This window comes from Metarhizium album, assembly GCF_000804445.1.
Source record: "Metarhizium album ARSEF 1941 chromosome Unknown scaffold_4, whole genome shotgun sequence".
Classification (NCBI taxonomy): Eukaryota; Fungi; Ascomycota; class Sordariomycetes; order Hypocreales; family Clavicipitaceae; genus Metarhizium; species Metarhizium album.
This window is the reverse complement of record NW_024467578.1, coordinates 1,207,440-1,232,526: the sequence shown is the minus strand read 5'-3', so window position 1 is coordinate 1,232,526 and position 25,087 is coordinate 1,207,440. Positions and strand designations below refer to the sequence as shown.

Below are 25,087 nucleotides of genomic sequence, written 5' to 3'. Positions count from 1 at the left end.
GGGCGTCCGAGGACGAGGTGAAGCCGACGAGCATCTCCGAGATGGTGGGTTCGCAGACGTTGGCGCGGCATTTCTTGGGCTTGGAAGAGGCTTCAAGGTTTGAGGTTCGTCTTTCAAAGAGAGTCGGCTCAGCGACTGGGCCAAGGCAGAGTTGTTGTCGTCATTTGGTCTGTCCGATGCAGATAACGTTGGCCCCTGTCGTGGAGACGGCGACCCATGAATAGAGTACGACATTCTGACCTGAATCGACGATGCATGAGAGAGAGCGCGTGGCGGTTTGCAAAGCCAGCAAATATGTCGATGTAGCTAATCTATCCGCAATGCAATCACTGGTCACTGCACGGGGCCGGGGATGCTCACGAGAGACGGATGGGCAGCAATTTGGTGTCGCAGGAGGGAGGCAGCCGTTGTTTGTTGTTTTTACCAACTTGATGGGTCGGGGCGAATTGCGACTCCGGATCCCCGTCAAGCGCCAGGCCAACGCTCGTGGCGTGCCGGGACCGCGTCTGGCATCCAAGAAGCGGGCTGCGCGCGGCAGTGAAGCGGGGTCACGTGTAGGTGACGTAGGGGGTCACTCGCCAGGTGCTACTGCCACTACTGCCACTTAATACCCAGACACGCCCAGCCAATTGACTCTCGGCTTCAACGTGCGGATGCAAGTTGCCTGTTTCGCTTGGTGATGCATCATTCAACTGTCACTCTGCACAATTTCTTTGCAGAGCCATCAGCTCGGCTTCGAACCCGGAATTTCTTCACCGTATATTCTACTAGAGTCCATCTCCATCTACCCTTCCACCGTCAGATCTACGCCTACTCGCTTCAATGCTTCCACGGCCCAGTTGGGATAGTTCGTCTTGACACCGTACCGGTCTGCAAAGAACTGTCGAACAAATGCCGGAAACCCGTCTTCGACTATCGACTGCCGTATCTGCCTCATCAGATTGAGTTGATACCAGACATTGTGGATCGTCAGCAAATGTGCCGAAACCGTCTCTTTGGACGTGTTGTGATGGACGTATGCTCTGGTGATGCCCATGCCTCCCTCTCCTCGTCTGCAGCACATGCATCCACAGCCAGTCTCTATCGGCCCAAAGTCGTTTGCATACATGGCGTTTCGAATGTTCAAGACGCCGTGCTTCGTGATGGCGTTGCCAAATCGGGCTGTTCGAGTCGGCCACACACAGTCAAACATGTCTGCCCCCAGAGCCACGCTGACAACCAGATCCTCGGGGTATCCGATTCCCATGACGTATCTAGGCTTCAGGTCTGGTAAGAGAGCTGTGCACGTTTCGACAACGCGGCAGTAATCCGCCTTTGCCTCCCCGCCACTCAGTCCACCGATCGCGATACCGGGTGTGTTTCGGGCCAACATCTGCTCGCAACATTCCCTTCGCATCTCCAAGTCCAAACCGCCCTGTATAATACAGAATAGATTTTGGCTGTCGGGTTTTTTGTGTGCTGCCATGCATCTGTCCAACCAACGAACACTGCGCTCCATCGCTTCACGCATACGAACCTTGTCTGGTGAAGTCGTGACCAATACGTCGTCGAGCTGCATGATGATGTCGCTGCCAATACTGTTTTGCAGGGAGATGGAGTGTTCCGGGGTAAGGAGCATAGGAGATCCATCGTGTGGGCTCAGGAAACGGACGCCTTCCTCGGTGACTTTTGCCAACTTTAGCAGACTGACCATCTGAAAACTGCGAGGGCGTAAGCAATCCCTTCAACAAGACAGGGAAATGTCATTGCACATACCCTCCACTGTCAGTCAGCAGATTATGATTCCAGCTTTGAAATTTGTGTGCGCCGCCAATCGCGTCAAGGACCTCTTGACCTGGCTTGAGTCCCAGGTGGTACGTATTGTTGAGACAAAGCCTGCAGCCAGTTTCTTCCAGTTGCTGAGACGTTATTCCCTTCAGCGAAGCTTGTGTGGCTACGGGCATGAACATGGGGAGCTGAACAGGGCCATGAGGCAGTGTCAAGTTGGAAGCTCGAGCTCGCGTTGTCTGGATTTTTTTATATTTTTTTTTATCATGAGCATGATGTCTCACAAAGATCTTTCAAAGTGAAGTACGCACCGTGCAACGAGCCACTAGCTCAAACGACAGTGCAGGGGATGAGGAAACACTAGAGGCCATCTTTGCGACGGCTCTCATTGTTCTGCAAACAGAACTTCGCCCTGACGAGTTGTTTGCCTCTGTCACAGATATTCGAGTCCGACATTCGAAGGTCTAGGTTAGCCAGGCAGATATCTTCGGGCGTCATTTTCAGCAGGACTTCAGGTGGAGCGACGCTGCTGGGCCGGCTCATCACCGGCTAGGAGCTGGACCAGCCCTCGCGCCTGCGCAGCGAATTTTCCTACCGAGTGCCTTGACCCGACAAGAGCTCTTTGCTGCGCATCTACGCACATCAACATCGAGGAATTGGGCCTACTCTTAAACTACAACATACACCATGGGGGCGCGTGCTGTTTCGCCCGGAGGGGCTTTGTTGAGAACTTCACGAATGTTCTCGGTACCAAAGCCCCTGCCTGAGCCTCCGTCTACCAACCTGCACATCGGCGATCACAAGTCAGCGACAATGACGAGACAATACCCTCAGCATCAGTCGATTACGACTCCCCTTTCATCACGAGAGAAGGGCGACTGGGGCTACAAGAGACCGTTCCCGTTGAAGTCTACAATGACCACGTCGACCCCCTTCATCCGGATTAAAAAAGTCGATTCTGTCGAGAATGTGACGGATTTCGCGTCAGCTGCGGACCACTCACTGTCGTTGGAGAAGTTCCGGGAGCTGCATGTTCCCATGTCGCTTCCGCGAGGAAAGATGCTGGATGGAACAAAGCCACCTTCGGCTTCCATGTGGCCCAAGTCTGTCTTCGAAGACGAATTTGATTCCACCCAATCTCGATCTGGATGGAGCGACGACAAGCGGTGGAAATTTCACGGCCCATGGTTAGCCAGGATGGGCGAAGGCGAATTCGTTCGATACTTGAGGAAGACAGTGCACCCGAAACGTGCCCAGTTTAGAGCTCTATTGAAGCGCAAACTTGCCGAAGACATCACCACGAGCCAGAACAATCTTGCCATTGAGAAGGGTAGGCCCGCACCCCCCAAGGTTGAGCCTCACCACATTACAGAGGCACACTTTTCAGAGTATTTGCGAACTTTGCGCAATGACCGCACAACATTGTACGGCTTGGTCTCCGAATTTCTGGATCTGGCGCCGCTGTCTGTACCAATCGGAGTCTACGAGGGCATACGGAGCATGGAGCCGGAGAGCCTTTACGGCATCTCAGGCCCGCCGCCCAGTCACCCCTCGGCTGGTATTAGCTACCTGCGAACCAACTCCTACATGGAGAACCACCCAGTCTACGGCCCTCAAGCACGGCGCACACCTACCTTGACAAGAGTGGTGTATCCAAGGGCCGGCCACAAACCCGCCAAACTAGGTGTTGGTGGCTTCGTCGCGGACGTTCCCGTGGGAGACAACGAATTCAACATCCGCTTCGGCCGATATAGATCACAAGTCAAGAAGATGCTCAACGGCATTGCTCACCTTGACACTACCACATATGGCGGCGCCAAGGCCTATATCGAGCCCATAACTGCTACTGTAGATCCCAGCGGAAAAGTGGTATTGCAACTTCGCGAAACCCATCCCGAGGCCCAACTCATTGTCAAAGAAAGCAAAGGCCAATCACAAATTTATCATGATGACGAAATCAAGGCAGGAACGGCAATTGCACAACGGGGAAATTAGAGCACATAACGACGGATCGAAAGGATTGCAGATGAGATGCTCCATGAGTCACCCAAGGCTCATGATTCTTGAGCAGACAGGGCGAAGAAGTGTACGGTCGTAATGTTGGCGCAGCGATTGTGATTTTGGGCTGTATATTGAGACCAAGCGACTGGTCTTTCATGTACAAAAGGACCTGTGTAAACTACAAAGTTACCAAAATAAAAACAAAATTCCCGAATCATTTTTGAGTCTGCAAATCGAGGTACACAATTGACTTCGCACTCGGATGCGTTCACAGTACGGCGGGAGCGTTAGCACAACGCCTTCTTACATAATCGAAACCCGCCATGTCAGTCACGTGCGATATCACGCACATCCTTCTCTCGAGCCCTAATCGTCTGTGTGCCCCACCAACTAGTCCGGACCACCAAATTTCTGTACTGGTGTTTGGAGATCTCGAGAAGCCGCCGACTCTCCTACCATCCTCGCCCGCCCGACGAACTTAGCAGCCAGTTCAATACCGACAAAATGGGTCGCGTCCGTACCAAGACCGTGAAGAAGTCCGCCAAGGTCATCATTGAGCGGTACTACCCAAAGCTCACCCTCGACTTTGAGACAAACAAGCGCATCTGCGATGAGATCGCTGTCATTGCTTCCAAGCGCCTCCGCAACAAGGTGAGCACGAACTAAATATCCTTTGCAGGTCGAAAAGAATCATTGGGGACGTGGAAAAGAAAAAAAAAAACAGTTGTGACTTGCATTGGAGAGAGCCGTAAAAGAAGGTGTGCTAACTGGGGAATGGCCAGATTGCCGGCTACACCACCCACTTGATGAAGCGTATCCAGCGTGGCCCTGTCCGTGGTATCTCCTTCAAGCTCCAGGAGGAGGAGCGTGAGCGAAAGGATCAGTACGTCCCCGAGGTCTCTGCTCTCGACTACACCCAGAACGAGTCCGGCCAGCTTGAGATCGACTCCGAGACCAAGGACCTCCTCAAGCACCTTGGCGTAGGTTTTCCCTTGTCCATGTCTACTACATTTCTGGGTTCTAGTGCTGACGAGTTCTTGCCAGTTTGACTCGATCCCCGTCAACGTCACCCAGGTCACTCAGAACAATCCCAACGAGCGCGGTCCTCGACGATTCGGCGACCGTCCTCGCCGCGACTAGACGGGCTAGAAAAGCTTCTAATGATTGTGGGCAGTTGGGTTTCTGGGCATTTGGCTTGGTTTTTTGCGTCTTGGCGTCCGAGGACGGTAGTGAATGCATAGATCTCAAAAGAAAGATCTTCAATCCCCACAAGGTGTCGCTGAACCTCTGGACATGGACGTCTGGAGTGGGATGCTTGATCGCCAAGACTTTGGTCTCATCATGTTTGCGCGTGAAATGTGACGTTCCGGCGAGCTAGCATCATTGGGACTGGGCTCATGCCGGCTTGACGTTGAACTGGATTGGTGCGTTTTGCAACTTACCTGCTCGGAGTGCGACAGAGCCACTCGTCGATATCGGAAGGGACGTGTCAAAGTCGATTCATTGACCGAACCATGGCACAACCAAATACCAAACCTTGATCAACGCCGGCCATGCAGGCACCCATTTTGCCGACTCGTAGTGTAGTGTACATGAGTAAATTTCAAAGCCGAAGGCGACGCATCTCAATTCTGCGCCCGCGGCCTACTCGGCAGGTCGAATCTGTGGCCCTCAATTCTCAAGTGGTCATCGGCACTTTGCGTCGAAGGATTCGCCGTTTTGGGAGCTCTGGTCTCCTTCTCCGTGAGCTCAACTTTAATTTTGTCGGCGCTCTCACCGATGCCACGCTCCCCCCTCTCTAAAGCAAGAGTTTTTGCGTCCCTGGCGGCCTGTCTTTGCTCCTCAAGCTTCAGCCTCCCCAGCCGGCGGGCAGTTCTATCCGCGTCCGTTTCTGCAGACTCGTCCTCGTTCAGTAGGTCGATCTGTATATCTGGGATGCCTGCCCTCTCCCAAGCAGCCGTCTCATTCAGCTGGACTTTGACGAAGAGTGCCCTCTTCGCGCACGTCGGACAACACCACTTCTCGAGGTCTCTGCGCTTCACGATATCGCCACCGCCCGTGAGCTTCCATTCCCCGCCGGGACCGACCTTTCGTCGTGGTCTTCCGCACAGAGCATAGCCACACTGTTCGTTGACATTGCGCTCCTCTATCAGGTCGTCATAGTCGGACGGTTGGAAAAGACGAACGTGCGTCTTGAACCCGGACACGTCGCTCTCTGCGGGATTCGCCGCCGAGTACGGCGTCGTCCTGACTAGCGGATACTCGGAAAGAAGCACTAAGCTGTCCAGTATCTCGGCCTCGAGTTCTTTGCGATGCTGAAGGAGCCTGGCGTGGGCAATGGCAATCTCTCTGGCTTCGCTCTCGGAGCGTGCGGCTGTGCCGGCCTCTGAAGTTGAGTTCTTGAGGATACCTTTCAGCTGTCTCTGCTTTTGTTCGATGTGGTCCATCTTGCACTCGCAGGAAGGTGCTCCGTCCGCCGTCGGCCGTAGTGTTCGTAGGTCTTGTAGCACTGGACTATTCCTGCCGCCGGAGGGCAGACGGATCATGGATGATGGAAGCGGTTCTACGAAAAGAGGTGTGGATGAAGTTTTCGAGTGGTGCTTGCAGAACCCCACTCGACTCTTTGCCTGCCCGGGCCTGACATGGACATGACGAGGAGGCGACAGCATAACTACTTGGCCCAAGGCCATGAAGGGCACAATTCTTGCACCTAGTCAGGTAGCCAGACGCTGCATCATCTTGTGCAGGCTCCAACGGCCGACATTGACGTCTCAGTCGGGTTCAGGTTTCGTGCCTGCCTCTGCAGCCCTGGTCAACCAAGACTCTGGAGTTGACAGTGGCGCGCACGTAATTCGCCACGTGCGGAAGCAGTCGAGATGGTCAAACACTCAGTGCCTCATGTGCCTTCCCACCTCTCGCAGTGCTTAGCGGTTGCTTGGCCGAATCAAACGCCTGCCCCAGGCCGCCTCGCCCAGCGTCTGACAAGTTTGAGACGACGACTCCATGTACAAGTTGGATCGCAGCCAGCTCCGCGTTGGCTCCGGTACCGCAAACGAGAGGGCCAAGCCAAAGATTGTGAACGGTGGGAGCCGGTCGACCAGTGAACTTGCTGTGGCTCGCTGGCTGACTCCCCCACTCCACCATCATTTGATGCGGACCAAACTGCTTGAACCATCTGCGGCTTTCTCGACCGTCCCTTGCTGGTCTCTTGGTCCGTTGTTGAGCAAAAGCAAGAGAGAGCAGGGCGTTGGCGCTGACGTCGACACCCATAAACCACCAGCGTCGCGTCAAGGCTCCGACGACTCTCAAAGACGCTGCGCAACGCCTCATCAGCCTCCGCCGTCTGCTCCGCCTGCGCTTCCTCCCAGGCCCAGCGTCATCTTGCTGCTCTTGTTCCCGAGCCGCCGTCCCTTCACCCATCCTGCACTGCCGTCACCGGGAGCTCCGCGCGCTCGACTCGTTGCCCCGAGGGAGTTGGACGACGCTGCCCTCTTTGTCTGTGCCTGGGCTTAGCACTTCCCAGCCAACCCCCCCGCTTCTTCCAAGCTGACGAAAGCCTTCTCCAACTCTCCGCATCATTCATCGCATCGCCGCCCCACAACTGCAACGAGAAATCACTACATATTGACCAACGGTCTCATCTAGCCGCGGTAGACGTGTCACAGGGCCGTCTGTGTCGCGGGATATATCCTACGCCGCCATGACTGTGCCGTTTCTGGTCAAGGCTCTCTACGAGTATAGCTCGCCTCATGAGGATGACCTCAACTTCGATGTTGGCCAGATCATCACCGTCAACGAAGAGGAAGATGACGATTGGTATGGGGGCGAATATGTCGACCATGGCGTGAGAAAGGAGGGCATTTTCCCCCGCAACTTTGTTGAGAAGTTGGAACCAACTGCTCCTCCTCGGCCGACGAGATCACGTCCCAAGAAGGAACCCGAAGCTCACATGTCGGAGGATGTTGTTGCTCCGGCACCACCACCGCCTGCTCCAGTTCATGAGCTAGAGCCCGAGCCCGAAAAAGAAGAAGAACCAGAACATGAAGCTGAGCCTGTCGAGGCCGAGCGCCCCGTCCCGATCGTCCCGGTGCCGGTGACAGCCATGCGTTCGGAGCCGGGCCTGGCCAAGTCTCACGAGGCTGTCACGGCACCACCAGCGGGCTCCAAACAAGCCGGAGCTCCAGTTCCAAAACCCAAACCCGGTCCGCCTCCGGTTTCCGAAAAGCCCTCGAGCAACTCGTTCAAAGATCGCATAGCCGCGTTCAATCAAGCAGCGGCACCGCCTGTCGCTCCATTCAAGCCCGGCGGCTTGAGCGCAAGTGGCGGCTCGTCTGGATTTGTGAAGAAGCCATTCGTCGCGCCGCCCCCTAGTCGTAACGCATACGTGCCGACTCCGCGGGAGAAGCCGACCACAAGCATCTACCGTCGCGAAGAGGATCCTGAAATCAAGGAAAGGCAGGCCGAAGCTCAGGACCAGGCAGAGCTAGCTGGGTTGGCTGCAGGGGAACAGCCTCAAGAGGGTGGTGCGGGGGATGACCAGCCTAAGCCTACCAGCTTAAAGGAGCGTATTGCTTTGCTTCAGAAGCAGCAGATGGAACAGGCCCAACGTCATGCCGATGCGGCTGCTAAGAGAGAGAAAGCAAAGAAACCAGTCAAGAAGAAACCCGAAGCCGCCCCTCAAGGTGGGGCAGATGTAGAAGAAGCCGAAGAAAGCCGTCACTCAACATCGCTCGAACGAGTTGAAACTGGGGGAACTCAACCCAGAACTTCTACAGATGATCCTCATGCCATCGCGCCTCCAACAAGACGCAGATCTTCCAAAGGCCCTACGCCCAATGAGTCTCATGATGGCAATGAGGCCGATATGTCTGGCGCTGGTGACACCACGGAGGGTCATGACGATACTACTGAGCGTGAAGACGGTGAAGACATGTCCCGTCATGCCCCGCGCGCTCCGACGACATCTACTGCTGCTACCGCCGACCTCTCTCGCGAGCCAGAGGAAGCAAATTATGGGGGAGAGGAAGGCGATGAGGAAGAACAGGAGGAAGAAGAAATCGACCCCGAGGTAAGACGGAAAGAGGAATTACGGGCTAGAATGGCAAAGATGAGTGGCGGCATGGGCTTCCATGGCATGTTTGGTGCCCCAATGCCAGGAATGACGAAAGCTCCGCCTAAGAAGAAGGCAGTCAAACCTGCGGAAGCGTTAGGAGCCGATGAAGATGCTCAGGAGCCCGTCACCCGTGCGGCACCGCCGGTCCCGACTCCCATGGCCTTGCCCGGCATAGGCAGCGCTCGAGCCTCCAACCGAAGCCAACCGGCGGAAAAAGAGGAGGATGCTGATGGTGGCGACGTCACACCAGCTCAATCGAGGATGGTGCCTCCTCCAGTCCCTTCTCGGGAACAAAAAGCAGATTCCGACGATGAGGAAGAAGATGAGGCAGTAACCCCGGCGCCCATTTCCGAGGTGTCTTGTATGTAGCGGACTTGCCGTCTGTTTTATGCCGAAGAGGAGCTAACGATTGCGCAGCAGTTCGTCGAGATACAAGCGCTCCTCCTCCTATTCCTGGTGGTCGACCGGCGCCTCCCCCGGTGCCTGCTGAGGGTAGGTGCTGCTACTTTCACATGTCTCCTAGTTGATCCTCATTGCTAATGTGTCCCAGCTCGAGGACCACCTCCGCCACCCCAAGCTGATGTCAAATCCCCCACAGAAGGATCGGAATCAGATGACGAGCTTTCTGCAGGAACGAGAGAAAAGGACTTGGAGCAGGCCGGCACTCAAAGCAGACGTTTGCCGCCAATGCCACCAGCACCTGCTGCTCTTCCCTCGAGATCGCCTCCGCAGTCTCCTCGCCCAGACGAGGCTTTGGGGTCATCTCCTACCACTGTCGCCAGCAAGCGAAGCAGCCGACCACCACCTCCAATACCCGGATCCGCACCGGCTCCCCCGCCAGCTTCGAGCCGGCCGCCGCCGCCGCCGCCACCACCTCCTGGAGGTTCGAGTCGACCATCGACGGCGGATATTCCTGCTCCCACACCGAGTCGCCCATCACAGGCGGGAGAGGAGGAGGATGAAGAGGTCACGGAGTATGAGGGCGACTACGATACTGATATTGCCTCTAGCGTCCCTCACAAGGATGCTCTGAAGTCTCACGCCCGTGACTCAAGCGCGGAGGATAACACCCTGACGTCGCCGACACGAGACACTCGTTCTAATGCTTCTAATATTCCTCCTGTTCCATCTGCCTCAGCTCCTCGAGCCGTTCCACCTCCCGTTCCCAGCCAACAAGCCTCGGATCATAAGCGACGGTCGGTAGATATTCCTCACGTGGCTCCACCTCCGCCCCCAAGGGAGCCTGCTCCCACTGCAGCCCACGAGCACGACACAGGAGACTACAGTCCTTACAGTTATTCTTCGCCGGCGCCAGCGCCGCCTCCAATGGGGTCTAGTTATGGCCAGAGCACACCAAAGATTGATGAAAAGAATGCATATTCACCTGGACCATCCTCGCCCACGGACCGCCGACCGCCGCCTTCAGTGCCGCCGCCTCGGCCAGGCAACAAGCAGTCGATGGATGTCCCGAGGACAAGCATCAGCAACAGGAGGTCCATGGACATGCATCGGCCTTCGGTTGAATCCGACTTCATCGCCAACGACGTCGACCTTGCAGTGCAAAGCGGATGGTGGAAGCAGGCCAATCAAGTTCCACCCGTCTTCCAAGGACGAAGAGACATCCACTTCGAAAGCGAAGAGACGACCACCACCAACCAGGGCTCCAAGACGGTAATCACGCGCGACGTGTTTGTTCTCTTCCAAGACTATTCGCAGACGGTGATTACCGTCCGATACGACCCATATGACCCGTCGGACGTGGAACTGGAGCAGAGACACGAGCCGCCCCCGCGGTCCCTTCGTCAGGACCAGATGGAAGAGTTTTACGAACGTTATGGAAGGCAGATATCGGAGGCCGCCACGTCCAAGAAGGACACGGTTGTCAGTGACGGCACGCCACAGGGCTTCGTCATGGAGTTGCTGCGACCCCTGAGTGGCGCCCTCTCGCCTGTTGGCACGCGCTCGTACGGTGCCCTGGTCTACGCCAACATGGCCAACGCATCCACGCAGCAGCAGGATGTCATTCGGGCGGGAGATGTCATTTCGTTCCGCAACGCCAAGTTCCAGGGCAAACATGGACCCATGCACGCCAAGTACTCGACGGAAGTGGGCAAGCCGGATCACGTCGCGGTGGTTGCTGAATGGGACGGGACCAAGAAGAAGGTTCGTGCGTGGGAGCAGGGACGGGAGAACAAGAAGGTCAAGATGGAGAGTTATAAGCTGGATGACTTGAGGAGCGGCGAGGTCAAGATTTGGAGGGTGGTGCCTCGTACCTGGATCGGCTGGAACATAAAGCCCTAGTGGAGCTGGAGGAGCAGCCGCCCAGGATGGCTGCCCGAAGTCCAGGTAAGTGTCTGGACGGAAAGCTGGCCAAATCAGGGGGGGAGGACTCCGTGAAAGGGAGGTTGGCATACGAAACCGAGGGTGTATTGTTCAATGGTAAACTGAACTGACTGAGTAGCCGTATCGAACGCTCACTTTTCTTTCTTCTCTCGCATAGCATAGTTCTTAGACCCTCCTGTAGGCTACATAATTCTGCATTCAGCCCTGCCGTGCCTTTGCGACGTCCAAGCATGAGGGCTTGTCCTCTGATCATCGCGCGATTGGCTAATCGTGAAGCCGTAGATTTCCATTGGACATGTTCCATTTGGGCACCAACGCCGACGCGAAGTGGTGCATGACGCACCCAGGACGATGGGACAAGATTTCCTGGAATTGGCGTTGAAGAAGTCATCCCACAGTGGTGGCGGGTTACCGTTTCATGTTGGTCCTCCTCGCATGCAGTACACGACACACCGTCACCGTGAGGCAAGAGGGTCCCGTGATGAGGACGACGCATGCGGGTGCTACGGGGGGTTTTGCCGTGGTATTGGCTCGATTGTGTGCTTGACAGAAAGCGAGGGCATGTTTCGAGGCATGGGACGTGGTGACTGGCGAGTGACAGACGAAGACGAATACGGGAGATTTGACGAGACCTCAAGTGCCCTGGGCGAGGCGGGCAGTGCTTTATTAGTGACGAGGGCGTGAGGACTCTCGGTCACTGCTGGCCTTGCCGCTTCTCCGATGGATGCTACCTCTTTGTAGTCCAGAACCAGTAGGGACGAGTGGTCGGTGGCAAAAATATTGGTCGTAAATCCCAACCTCATCGGCCTTGTTCAGTCCACCGACATGCTCGGTACTGGTTGTCTGCGGGGGAGGGCGGCGGCGTATTGACACTTCACGCACAACGTGAGGCACCAATATTAAACAGACACCAGGATCCCTGGGCATGAGAATCAGCCATTGATCTGGTACCAAATCGCCTCGCCGCGATCCAATAGGATGAGCCGCGCCGGCGCGACTTGGAAGGACGAAGCGACCACGAGGCGAGTACCAAAGGGCCTTGGGGGAAGCGAATCAGCGTCCGACACGACCGACACCAATTGCATTGCCCAAGAGTAGCGACGTGTTGGGCTGTAAGGCACCAAACATGGCATGGCTTTGGAGGAGAGATAGAGACTCAGGTCCTGAGCGAAGCGATGGGCCTTATTAGACGACGTCGTTGCTCCGTACATACGTGTAACTCGACAATTCAAACCTATCACCAGGCGTCAAAAGCGACAGCGAGAGCTTACCTGCCTTGGTACCTGAGCAAGTTGGATGCTGAGAGCTTGTAGCCAGAAGGGTGTCCTTTTGTTCGAATCATCAATTGAGTAACGCCCAGAAGGCGGTATCTTTCACGTAATGCTGGAAAGCAAATTGAAAGGCAGCCAGTCAAGCGGTGTCTTTACCTATCTTGTGTCAGCCAGCGAAGCATTGAGAGCCACGTGGTTCATCAGAAGTATACCGACATCGGACGATAGACGTGAAGATCCGTACTAGTCGATCCACCAGCTAAACTGTCGATGCTACAATAAATGTCATGATCAAGTAACGCAACAACTGTCAAGTCCCCTCGATGGAAAAAAACACACCAGCTGCAGTGGAACGCGGACCGAGTAGATGACACATGCAGCGCACTGCTCGCTGGAGGATGCATTTCATTGACCTGTTGTGACTGGCCGGGTGGGTTATCAGCGATTTACGAGGACCTTGGCTATGTTGGAGTCATTTGCGGCTCGTAAAAAAGTCACAAGTCAAAAGAGGATTGATGGTGACAGAAGATGCCAAAAGGGAGGAATCAAAGCCAAACAGCCAACCGCAACATGCATGTGTCGCGAATGTACTTCGTATATGGTTGCGTATTTCAAAAGCCAGAGTAACTATTGAACCGCCACTCGATCGAGTCATTCGCCGTCACTGGGGAAACTCGGTTGACAAGCTGCCAAAAGAACTGCTGTAGGTCAGTCGCTGCGCCCAATGAGGCACGACCCGACTGTGCATCCAGATGTGATGTTTGCCGTTCTGGTGTCGGTACCACTAATAATATTCCGAAGCCAAAGCCACCAGACCACTAGCTGGTGTGTGCGGAGGTTTGGAATCATGCCTGACCGACTGTTGGGGTTGTTCTCTGGCGGCCAGGAATAGAGCTTCTGGCTGCTGGAACATTCTGATTGCTTTTGTCATGTCAGCTGAAACCAACAGACAGTGCCTAAATGAAGAGAGGCAAGAGAGGGGAAAACAGGGTGGTAGTAGTTACACATGCCAAAACATTTGCTGCAATAACATGACGCAAACGGGCCTTTGGCTTTTGTGAGTCCAAGATTGTAGTTACTCCGTACATCACTCTCGCTTGCTCCGTGCAGACACACAGGCTGCTAGGCAAACAAGGTGATCAAAGACAATCAGGAGGTTGCTGTCTAGTACCATCTGGTACCACGAGCTAAATATTCAAGGGATCCCTAGTTTTGCGCGCGGCAGATCCAAGTAGAGGCTGGAGGAAGCTGACAGTTCAGAAGAACAAGCGACAACTCTTCATCAATGCAAAGCACACTGACTGAATAATCCTCTGCGAACTGTCCGGCGCCGGCAAGCACGCTGCTAGGTTCTGCCTGTCCCAGCAATGCGCATGATTCATTCAAAGGCGTTGTAATTGGCATTTGTTGAGAAACTCTGGCTCTTCATTCCAACCTCTTTAAAATTACACGTGTGTGTTCGGGTTGTGGAGGATGCTAACAGCCGATGATGGGGTGATGCTCCGTACGCTTCTCTGGCATGTTGCTTTGCGGAGGCGAGTTTGGAGACAGAAAAGTACCTCGACAACAATCGCACCAGTCGATCTTCCGCGCGCAGGAGGCTTAGTTGCGAGCGTGGTGAGGCGTCCACGTAATACGTCGCGAATGACACGCTCGGCCCAGCCCGAGGCTCGCTAGACGGACAGTCGCCTTCTCCCACCGAAGAGCGAAACCCGCTCCTCCCTAGGCTTGGACAAAGAGCCCTCGTGCTCAGCCCCCTTCGGAGGAACACCTGGGCTTACTGTTTCCCGAATTAGGTGCGGCGTTCTCAGAGCAGCAGAAGCTCTGTACGGTAATCCGCTGGGAAGACCCGGAAACTGATGGGGTCGACGACGACCTTGGACAAGGTGGACCGGCGATCAGCTTCCGAGACTGACCCAGTTGACCCCTTCACGGCCACCCACCTGGACTCTGCGCCAACACACCACGCAGCTGAGAGGTAGCAGCAGGACCGAGAGGAGACTCGGTGCAGGGTCCCCATTGAGGGGGCAGTCCAACATCCTTGCGAGGGCAGGCGACATTTCTGAGCGGCGCTTGGAGATGCCCAGAGCCAGATCACCTGTACTACGTGAGGTAAGAATCCCCTTCCCACAGCGGTAGCGGTCGACGGGGCTCCCAACTTGCCGCCGCCGCCCCTGCTTACGCCTTGTCAGCACCCTCATGCTTCACCGCGAGTACTTCCCCTTCCTGCCGACCCCGGAGTCGGAGCCACGGGGTCCAGTCGACCAGCCCATGCTGGGGGCGCCCGCCCCCGAGGGCTGGTGGGACGACAGCTCCCGACTCCTCTTCGGCGCGGCAGAGCACATCGCCGCCATTCTACACGAGGCCTCCGAGTGTGGCGTGCATCTCATGACGCCCTTTGCCGGGTTCTGCGCATTCTCAGCCGGCTACCTCAACCTCTACGTGGCGAAATACCCCCGAATGAACCTGGGCCGCAGCCCGCGAGCAAGCGACTGTCTCAAAATGTGTCTCGACTACCTGGAAAAGTTTCGACTTGTCTGGAAAATCGCCGACGGATGGGTAAGCCGCCCGCAAGCATGACACGACCGTGGCCACCGTTGCGCTAACATTGAGAGGGCGGCACGCGCAAGATCAAAACGATACACCATGCATCCGTGCTCTACGAGCGAGCAACCGAGGACCGGACACGATACCAGGGGCGCACACGAGCAGACTTTGATACTCTACACCAGTCTGTCCACGAGTTCCGTGTCGTGGATAGATCCGACGCGCATACTCGGGAGATTCGGGGCGCGGAGCGGCCCTCGGCGCAGGCGACTTGGCCGGTTCAAGGGCACGAGCACGAGCACGAGCACGAGCACGAGCTCGACACTAATACCTTGTTGAACCAGCTTTTCGCGGAAGTCAGCAATAACCTCGACGAGCAGGGGGCCTGGTCTCAATGGTGGCCGGCGATTGATCAGGTGGATCTTTAATGAGCTGCGTAATTACATCCGGGGTTTTTTTTTTCGTTGAAGCTTCCAATGAATGAGTGACGACCTTTGATTTTTTTGATTTTTTTTTTAAAAAGGGCTGTAATATCTGGTTTTCTATACATGTCCTATTTTTATTTCCCGGTCTAGAAAAACAGTCAACAGATAATGCACCTCTTCATATGGCTCCCCTCCCGTCACCGCCAACAAATGCATACCTGTCGCGTCAACCATTCGCCGTTTCTCCTTCCAATCACGCCTTTGCAAAGACCTTTCTCGAGTTCATCAGGCGAACAGCAAGCATAAAGAGCATGCCGACAAAAGGCGCCACAACCACGCCAAGAGGACGTTTTTTGAAGCAGCTAAAAAGGCACGTAAATGGCGTCTGGATTCTGTACTAGATCTACTAGAAATTTGGGACGAGAAGGGTGTACATTATAGGCGAAGAGGTTAATAGCGTTATTAGGTTGAAAATTGGCCCGCCTTGGTGTCCGGCCCGCCTTGCTGTCGAGCACCACCTTTGGTGGTGAGGGCTTTTGCTAGCCGAACCACATAAAGTGGGGCGGGCACGATTACCGCCACGCCAATGTTCTGGAGAGTGCGCCGGATTCCTCACGCCACACCCCCGGTCGGCTCATCATCACTGCGACGACGACGAAAGGCCGACGAGCACAGCGCAGCGGTGGTTGTCCCCGTGGGTGCCTGGTGGTGCTTGGTGGTGTTTCTTTCGGGTCCTGAGGTTGATTTGGTCTGTGCAAGGTTCTCGTTGAACCAGACATGAACAGAGTACGGTAGGTACCACGGAGTATGGGCCTTGCCTTCATGTCCATGTGAGCATACTGAGAAGGAGGTGTTCATCTCGGGCACGTTCGCGACTTCCCGGTTTTGCAAAACGTATATCTCGAGCCGCTCCTTCCCCGGCAGTCCCATTCATTCTGCATACATTCACCCACCCCATACGGAGTAAGTTACTCCATAGATGGCAAGGACGCCCCATTCACTGTTGCCTCGGTTTGTTAACACCCCATTCAACCCGGATTGTTTATTCTTCCCGTCAACCCTGATTCCTATCCCTCACCTGCATGCTCCGTACCACTGAGGGAACACGTTTTGGTCCTTTGTATGTATAACTTTTCGACCCACCCGCCGTCAGTTTCGCTCCTCGACATTGCAACCTCCAACCACATGCTACTTCAAGTTTTATGACGACTACACCACGACACCTAGGCATCTCGGCGCCCCAAAAGAAATTAGAAGCATGCCCGATTCATCATCTTCACGACTCTCATACAGCTCGTCGGCTTCTTCCACACCAAGCAGTGTGCTCTCAACCTCACATGTTCTTTCATCCACAGACCGTGCGGCTTTGGCCTATCCTCGGAAATCCACCGCTTCCAGCTCGAACCAAAGGCAGGGGCATGAAAGTGATGACGAACCTTACTCTTCGCGTTGCCACAGCAGACAAGAGGAGAGCACACGACAACTGGAAGAGCCTGAGTCGGCCCTACCGAGCATCACTTACTTCCCCCCCGAACCCTTAGATTCTACGCCATCTGTCAATACATATGACCCACGATTCTCTGAAAACAATCTAGGTCGTGACTCCGAGGAAGGCCATGGCGATGAATCATTCGCTTACGAACCCGAGCCCATTCGTCTGCAAGGGCCAGACGATGCCGCCATTCCGTCCGTCCTCCCTCTTTACCGTGCAGGACCTACTGATCCCACGCTCAAGCCGTCGGACCATCGCACTTTTGGCTATTTATTCCCCTCCATGAACCGCCTTTCCATTCGACATGACGACACTACCTCGGATGGAAACATGAATCTTCGCGTGGAGACGGTAGTTGCGCCTGGTTCACTTATCGGCGTCTGCCAAGGCTCTGTCCTAGGTTCTCATGGCCGGCCTGTCACTATGCAGCTCTTCCATCTCCGCATGTATGATTTGGTCAATCGAGAATTTTCTTTCCGTCGCCATAGCCGCGACTCTGGCAGGGAAGTGTGTAGTTCCAAGCGTGCTTTTACCAAATCAACTGGTATTTCACGTGGTACCATTCACCACTCTGTTTCCTCGGCCCTTCGATCCGTCAAGGCCCCTTTCCGCCGATCAAATGCTTCCAACTTGTCTTCCTTTTCCCTCAAGACTTCCTCGGGTTCGCGGCGTCCCTCCACTGCGGGCACCATGGCTGCCCGGTCATCTGCGTCAATTGGCGACGGCTCCGATATTTTAGACAATTCGTCTAGCCATCTGGCTGTGAAGCCTCCATCGGAATTCCTAGTTCCTACCGATTCGATCAAGCTTGAATTCAACAACTATGCCCGTGTCGAGGTTTCTCGCCGCAGCTCTGGCCGCTATGACTTCGAGTGGTGGGGTCATAAGTATACTTGGAAGCGCGCTGTTGACAAGATGCTCAACACCTTTTCCTTCCACCTCGTCCGCGATGACCAGGAGGAACCGGTAGCCCACATTGCTCAGGAAATCCGAAGCCCTAGTCAGATCGACGACGAGGAGCGAGCCGGTGGATGGATTCCGCCTTGCTACATGTGGATTAGCGATCAATCCACCATTGATGCCGTGACGGATGTAGCTGAGTACGTCCCTCGCCCTTCCTGCGCTGATGGTTCTGCAGACCCCAGCTAAATTTCCCTAGTGCTATTGTCTCTACAGGTCTCATCACCCTGGTTGATTATTGTATCCGTCAATGCTGGCAATCCAAGAAGGCCACCTCCGGCTCGGCCCCGCTGCGGCCCGGAGAGCCCCACCTCGGCACCGATGCAGAGGATATTCACCCATCCCCCAGCCGCGGACTGTTTAGTCGTCGGAGACAGAAGTCCAGCAAAGCTTTCCGTCTGGGAAAGCAGATTGCTGTATATTGAACGCACTGCCGAAAAAAGCAGTCTCAGTCATTGTAATGCTTATTTACCGCATGTATTGTCCGAGATGCATTGCACGAAATGCAGTATGAAGGCACGAGCAATGTGTAATGTGGCGTTGAGGTGTCTTGAAAACACTTTTCTTGCAAGAAATGTAGCACGAATAGTCATGAAATGTTCGGCATTGCCGACATGTACGCAATAGCACGCATATACTCATCATACTGCCGTAGACAAGGGTAAACTATTTCCCATCACCGCGTCTGGTCTAGTCCGTCGCTGTACTTCTTCACCAAACCAACCGTTCTGCGGTCCATCTTGTGCTGCGCCGTCTAGTCAATAATTCATCATTCATGCAAAGACGCGACATTACCTCTCCGGGGTCCCCAAGGCTCGTGATGTCTCCGACTACGTCAAGTCTACCTACCTACCTACCTGCATACCGACCTTATTCCTCGCACGCCGCGCCGCCCAACCAGCTGCCGAAATCCAACTTCATCAACAACCTATCAACCCCTCCCACACGGCACGGCATATACGCCCTCTCGTCATTTTCATCATCCACTAGTCCCTGCCCGTCCCATTCCGCCAAGAATGCAGCATCGTTTTCCAAGTTTCTCAACGCTGAAACCACCTTGTCTATGCTCTGTCTCACTTTTAGTTGTATGGTGTGTAGTGAAGTGAACACTTGTGATTGCTCACGCTCAAGGTCGACAAAGGCATCTACTACGCCGGCATCGTGCTCGAGGTCAAGGGAGGTGAATATTGAGTGTAGACGGTGGACGTGTGTGACGAGGTGGTCGATGTGTTGAAGGAGGGCGTACAAGTGGTCCGTGAAAGGTTGTTGAGTGAGAAGGAGGCGGTGGGCGAGGGTGCGGAGGTAGAACGTATGCGCGTCGGAGAGGGTTTGCGGATCGTGAGGCTGCTGGCTCGGAGGCTGGGATTGGTGGTGGTGGTCCACGGGGGTAGCCAGGCCGGAGCGCGGCGGCTGCGACGGGGCAAGCCAGGCGTGAAAGTTTTGCCAGAGGGTTTTGACGATTTCCGTCTGGAAGTAGGCTTCCGTCTCGGCGAGGAAGAAGATGGCCGCGCTCGCCGTGGTCCACGTGCCTCGGAGCAGCCAGGCGCGGTCGGACCAGCGCTCTCGGAGCGTGACGGCGTGGTCAGACGCCCCGCGAGGGGAGGGGAAGTGACGGCGAAGCGAGGTGATTTTCCAGAGCTCTGTGAGGCGCACGTGCGCGCGGCGTAGGGAGAGGAGGTATGCGTTTACGGAGGAGTAAAGCTGGAGGTCGGACGGGGAGATGACCATGTCTAGAGGTGAGGGCAGATCGAGGCTGAGCATGGCCGGGACGGAGAAGAGCATGTTGCGAAAAGGAGAGGTGGCGAGCACATTTGCTGCTTGAACGTCCAAGCCTCTTCCGGTGACAAGAGCAGCAGGGGGGTTAGACTTGGTGATGATATGGAGTTGTATTAAGCTTCGTGCGAGTTCAAGCTGGTCATCCTCCTCGGCGTGCTGGCCCTGCATGGAGACGAGCACAGCCCACGTCCTGTTCAGAACCGCAGCAACTTCACCATCCTTGACGGTGATGTTTTTCAGGCCATCGACTTTGTCGTGTGCGAGGTTGCCTGCTCTCCGCCAGCGGTTTCTGCTCTTTTCGTCTGCTTCGTGTGTGAGGGCCATGGCGAATTCACCTCGGCCAAGGAGGAAGAAGTCTCGAAGAAGCTGGAACATTTCTGAAACTTTGGCGAGCGGAAGCATCTTTTGCAAGGTGTTTTGCGACAGGGATATGCGAATGGCTCTGATTGCTTTGGAAAACTCCGAGTTTTCTAGCGGAAGTGTCAAGGTTGATAATTCTTGGAGCTTTGCGGACACGTGTGCAACTCCGCCCGGGGAGGCGCCTGTGTCGTTCATGGCGCGAACGTGGTTGAGTGATTTGCCAATGAATATCATGGATGCCGCTGTTGCTCCTGTGACAAATGATGGGAGGCAGTTCTCAACACAAACATAGTCCTGCAGTCAGTTAGTTCCGGCGATTGCGAAACCGAGGCGTGCGAATGGGAAGTATCGTGCCTCTGGAGGACCATGCAACTTTTGCACGAAGAAGTCATCGCTCCCAAAACTAGGCAACCTCCCGTACAGCACCCACGCGGCCGCCTGCTTCAACCACGCCGTCTCCGCGACCTTCACCAAGCTCTCTGCTGAGTCGGCAATGTCTTGATACCCACTCTGCAATTCGTCTCGCAACCGGTCAATCAATGTTGACCCCCTGCACGAGCTCCCATCCTTGTTCTTGGCCATGATAAACTGTACCGTGTCCCATAGCCACTCTAAGCGTCTCGTCCACTGCTGGAATTCGCCCATGACAGCGGTCAATGGAACGATGTTATATGCCCCCACAAAGTCGGCGTCATTCCTTAGTATGCTCTCCTCGACTTGCAGGACCTTTCGCTGAAACGCAGCCAGATGGACGGAACTTATGGCCGTGGCGACAGCTCGACATATCGTTGAAGAATGCGTCGTGGATAGTTCGGTGGAGTAGGCGATTAGATTGATATTCAGGTCACTGATATGTCTGGCAAACGACAGAAGCTGTCGTTCGGGGGGTGTTATGCCTGCTAGGGCGTCTGCTTCGGGCGATGAAGGTGCATGAAGAAGAGGAGATGGGTGACCAGAGAGGGAGAGGAGGATTTCGTGGAGCATGCTGCACTGGTGGAAAGCATTAACTTGGGTCAAAGTCTGACAGTAAACTCTTCGTACAGTTTTTTCTCCCGTTTGCGTTTGATCGCGTCTGACAAATCGTAAAAAGTAAGGATGAAAACTCCGAGCGGCTCGTAGCGACACATGGGTTGAGCGACGAGGCGTCGGGGCTGCTTTCCGGTTATGACGGTGACTTTGCCGCTGGCGATACGTGTTTCCCTGCCATGTATGACAAAAAAAAACCCACGGTGATAGCGAAGGAATACGATTGCTCAGTCCCCTAGCATGGGGGCTCAAGCGTGGAATCGTTGAGTAGTCCAAATGTTGGCTGGTGATTCGACAGGTGACGTGGGGCTGAAGCCTTGAATCTTGTCGCGACGCGAGGATTGTCACGTCGACACGTGATCCACTTTTCCCTCTACACACATCACAGTTGAATCATGCTGACGAAAGTAATAAAACCTCGGGTCGAATTGGAAAAGCAACACTTTGGTTCTGATATTTTCTGTCAAGATTGATAACCTCTACGCAAGTCACTATTGAAAAGATATGTACAAGTCGACCACAATTTCCCGCCATCGTGGGGCATTTGGAATCCCGGTAGCCCAACTTACGAAGCAGGTTTCTTGCCACTGCTTTGATAATCGCCAGACACACTCGAAGACTCGCCGTATTGATTCTTCTCTCCATCCCCGCCCCCACGCCCCCCCGTGGAAGGTCCCGTCTTGCTCTTCTCGTCCCCACCAACAATAACTTGGCCGCCTCCCTTGACGTTTCCGACAACCATGCCCTTTGCTACACTCTTCAAAATGGCACGACGAGACACACCCGTTACGTCGATGTACACCAATCCCACATTCTTGAAGCCACCGCCTAGGTTTCGCGACACTTGACCAGCCTCCGGCCCCCATCTATGCTCAACAACCTGGCTGACACTTGAAGATGTGTTTGTGAGTAGACTACGGCCGGCCTGTTCCATGCCATCTACTACAGTATTGAAGGCCATCAAGCTCTTGTTCAAAACGCCAGGTTTATATGTCTCGACGACGTTGCCGTCTCCATCGTATCCCCGGGCCTTTCCGTCCTTGCGACGGGAAAGGTTGGCTCCAAAATTCTGTGCTACTTTGGCAATGGAGCCAACAGTCGCAGCGGACAAACCGGCGGCTTTGTTCGAAAACTGGTTGATCTTTCGGATATGTGCGTGTGTGGTGGGTGTGAAGGTGACTGGTTTGGCCACAGGCCGTGTGTTCTTGGTAAAATTGTCGGCCTGGCCCTGGAGGGCGTGGGAGACGTAGTCTGATGTCGTGATGAGAAGACGAGATGCCCTCATTCCCATGTTGAAGATTGTAGACTTTTTATATGCAGGATGGATTTGCTCTCCGTATGCCGGGGCTGGCTGGATATTGATGGCTTGGGACCCGTCTGCGGGCAACGCGAATTCGACGGGGTCGGTAAGAAAGACACAAGTTAGTGTGTTTTGTCGATGGAAAAGCTGCCATTTGGAAGAAAACAAAAGGTGAAGATCAAAGACGATGAGACGAAAGAACATGATGGATTCATACCTTTGGATCCAGGCTTGATGCCGGAATCTTCCACGACTTGAAACCCTTCGCTCAATTCGCCGATGACGCTGCCGTCCTCCTCATCCACCAAGACGATTCGGCCGCCTTTGCCACTTGAACTCAGACTCCCAGGAACATAGCCTTCGCCTTGGGTGTAGTCAGCCGGGTTATACGGGGGCGGTTCCTCGCCACGTGCCTCCATCGCCTTTGCCGAAGCTCCAGAAACAGGGGCCGTCTCGGACCTGTTTGACTTGGGTGGAGGCGCACGCTCTAAGAATGCGGTGCACTGCGCAAGAATCGTCTCAAATGTATCTACATCTTCCTGAATGCCGGGACGGCTACCGACGGCCGGAAATTCAATGCGCGTAAAAGCGCCGGTGTCGGGGCTCAGGTCCCAGCGAGGAATCAGATAGCTCGTCGGAGGCTGGTGGTATATCTGAGTGGTGGCGGGCATGGGCAAGTCCAGCTCGGGAGGCAGATGCAGATGGAGGTAAAAGTCCTCCTCGCCAGAGCCGATGCCAGAAGGGTCTGCAAAACCCGAAGCGGTCGGAACCATGAGCAGCGACAGCGTCTGGGGACCGCTTGGGGTTAGGGGATGCTCGGTGCCGTTGGCAATATGATAGGCTTTGATGCCATCGACAGCGTAGAGGAGCTTCGGGTCCTGCATTGTGGATGGGATGTATGGTCAGCAGGTGTTGGTGTTGATGTTGGTGTTGGAGGAGGGAGGAAAGAAAGGTAGTACAAGGTGGCCGTGGTCAACTTACATTGTTACCCGAGGCCATTGCGGGCAACAGTATGCAAAGGAAGAGCGCTAGCTTCAAAGGGGGCGTGTAGATCAAAAATCAAGGTTTGGATGGTGACGATGTTCAGCAACTGTCGATCCAGGGCGGGGTTCCCAACCAAGTCTGGCGGGCGGGCGGCCTCCCTTGTTCATAAACGCTTCTCGAAACTCGACATTCAAAAGACGAGGCCTGCTGCCCTTTGGCCCTTTGGCAGAGCGAGAAACAAAAAAGAAGAGAAGAAAGAACGGTATAACTGACAAAAAGGAAAATCAAAGACGAATGATGAAATGCAAGGCCCTGCCCAGTAAGCACCAATTACTCCGTACAGTTGCAATCTTCTAAAGCCGGCAACGGTTGGACCAGCAAGCGCCGGAGCTGCAGACCGACAGGGACCGCTGGCGCTGTGAGCGAGCACTCGGCAGCTACGTACTTTGTGCTTGGACGGTCATTGTGTCATGTCGTCATTGGTTTGAGCTTTGTTCGCCACATGGTCCACACACATTCTTCAAGCTCAGACCAGCGCACGTGTACGGTCGTGCATGAATCGAGCTGCAATGTGGAGGAAGGCAGTTTATTTCTGGAACACTGCTCAAACATGCCTGACGGCTGTCATTGTCATCCCGCTTACAATGAGCCGCGGACTGCGTGCATCCCTGAGTCGGCATGAGAACGGTCAATATTTGTAGCACCTGGAGAGGAGAAAGGCAATAGACGGGCTTCTATACTTGCCTGCGCCCATCAACTGAAAGCTTGTCATGCCGATGCTCTCATTGATGGTATAATCAGTTGACCTGTGATCTGCCGTCCGCTGTACCAGGTCAACCAACTTCCATGGCTTGCTCTGGGCCGGCCGTCATAAGATTCAATAGTGTTGCCTCCTTCCACGAGACTTGGCTTCGCTCGTATCTAAGGAATTGCATAGCCTCGCGAGTGCTAGTACGCCCCGGGCCTTCGCCAGCGAACCAAAACTGTTGCTGTCGAGGCTGTGCTGCCATTACTACTGCTGTTGCTGTTGCTGTTGCTGCTGCTGCTGGCGCTGTTGCTGTTGCTGCTTCTTCTTTTCGTAAACACCAGTCAGATAAGATGCCTGTTTAGCAACCGGGCTTATTATACACACCATCATGGTTCTCGTTCACATGCTGCGGAAGCCAGCGCATGACTACAAGAACAGTCGGCGGCAGGGCAGCCACCAAGCCCACAACGCCAACGATTGCTTCCGGAGTAAGAGTGACCATTTTAGCATTTGCGGAGAGTTGTCTTCATCTCTGACCGAGACACGTGGTCTCGTGTACCTAGGCAGCTGCTAATAGTGATTCAAGTGGTTCGTTGAGACCGGCGATGTTGGCACCAAAAATCTTCGATGGCTCTGTGCTAGTGCAGAAACAATGACCTGGATTTGAAGAGCCAAGCGTGAGTCATTAGCCCCATGTTGGAAGAGACCTTTATATACAAGTTGGGCAAGGAAAAGCCTCACATTGGAGTCACGATGGCACAGATGCCACACTTGGGCGAGACACCGAAACAAGACGCAAGAAACGTGCTCCGTCGGAATTATCCGCGTTCAGATCGTAGCCCCCCCGCAATACACGCGATAATTCCATCGCTGCCGACCTCGATCTCCTGAACTTTCTCTCAGGTCGCCCAGCCGGGCCGCTGTGCAGTGCAACACTGAAAAACAAAAGATGTTGGGTGGTGAGAGGGCACATT

At 54.7% G+C, this 25,087-nt stretch overlaps 8 protein-coding genes across 8 annotated transcripts; 5 read left to right on the top strand and 3 right to left on the bottom strand.

The window, feature by feature from the left end:
• Positions 1–784: 784 nt before the first annotated feature.
• On the bottom strand, positions 785–1,949 carry MAM_02652 (queuine tRNA-ribosyltransferase; the record flags this gene model as incomplete). The annotated part of the gene is made up of 3 exons (XM_040821451.1): positions 785–1,414; positions 1,487–1,700; positions 1,756–1,949. The coding sequence occupies 3 exons, from the start codon at positions 1,947–1,949 to the stop codon at positions 785–787; spliced, it is 1,038 nt and encodes a 345-aa protein (XP_040680865.1).
• Positions 1,950–2,454: 505 nt separating this feature from the next.
• Positions 2,455–3,762, top strand: MAM_02651 (uncharacterized protein; the record flags this gene model as incomplete). The annotated part of the gene is made up of 1 exon (XM_040821450.1): positions 2,455–3,762. The coding sequence occupies one exon, from the start codon at positions 2,455–2,457 to the stop codon at positions 3,760–3,762; it is 1,308 nt and encodes a 435-aa protein (XP_040680864.1).
• Positions 3,763–4,272: 510 nt separating this feature from the next.
• MAM_02650 (40S ribosomal protein S17) lies at positions 4,273–4,908 on the top strand (the record flags this gene model as incomplete). The annotated part of the gene is made up of 3 exons (XM_040821449.1): positions 4,273–4,419; positions 4,551–4,748; positions 4,813–4,908. 3 exons carry the CDS (start codon positions 4,273–4,275, stop codon positions 4,906–4,908), a joined length of 441 nt encoding a protein of 146 aa, XP_040680863.1.
• A 485-nt stretch (positions 4,909–5,393) lies between these two features.
• On the bottom strand, positions 5,394–6,314 carry MAM_02649 (DUF408 domain protein; the record flags this gene model as incomplete). Its single annotated transcript, XM_040821448.1, has 1 exon — positions 5,394–6,314. The coding sequence occupies one exon, from the start codon at positions 6,312–6,314 to the stop codon at positions 5,394–5,396; it is 921 nt and encodes a 306-aa protein (XP_040680862.1).
• A 1,154-nt stretch (positions 6,315–7,468) lies between these two features.
• On the top strand, positions 7,469–11,182 carry MAM_02648 (SH3 domain-containing protein; the record flags this gene model as incomplete). Its single annotated transcript, XM_040821447.1, has 3 exons — positions 7,469–9,242; positions 9,302–9,373; positions 9,432–11,182. 3 exons carry the CDS (start codon positions 7,469–7,471, stop codon positions 11,180–11,182), a joined length of 3,597 nt encoding a protein of 1,198 aa, XP_040680861.1.
• A 3,512-nt stretch (positions 11,183–14,694) lies between these two features.
• On the top strand, positions 14,695–15,470 carry MAM_02647 (uncharacterized protein; the record flags this gene model as incomplete). Its single annotated transcript, XM_040821446.1, has 2 exons — positions 14,695–15,054; positions 15,111–15,470. 2 exons carry the CDS (start codon positions 14,695–14,697, stop codon positions 15,468–15,470), a joined length of 720 nt encoding a protein of 239 aa, XP_040680860.1.
• A 1,255-nt stretch (positions 15,471–16,725) lies between these two features.
• MAM_02646 (uncharacterized protein) lies at positions 16,726–18,344 on the top strand (the record flags this gene model as incomplete). Its single annotated transcript, XM_040821445.1, has 2 exons — positions 16,726–18,059; positions 18,098–18,344. 2 exons carry the CDS (start codon positions 16,726–16,728, stop codon positions 18,342–18,344), a joined length of 1,581 nt encoding a protein of 526 aa, XP_040680859.1.
• A 445-nt stretch (positions 18,345–18,789) lies between these two features.
• Positions 18,790–23,380, bottom strand: MAM_02645 (Spc97/Spc98 family protein; the record flags this gene model as incomplete). The annotated part of the gene is made up of 5 exons (XM_040821444.1): positions 18,790–20,349; positions 20,437–21,040; positions 21,651–22,458; positions 22,599–23,259; positions 23,363–23,380. The coding sequence occupies 5 exons, from the start codon at positions 23,378–23,380 to the stop codon at positions 18,790–18,792; spliced, it is 3,651 nt and encodes a 1,216-aa protein (XP_040680858.1).
• Positions 23,381–25,087: the final 1,707 nt, after the last annotated feature.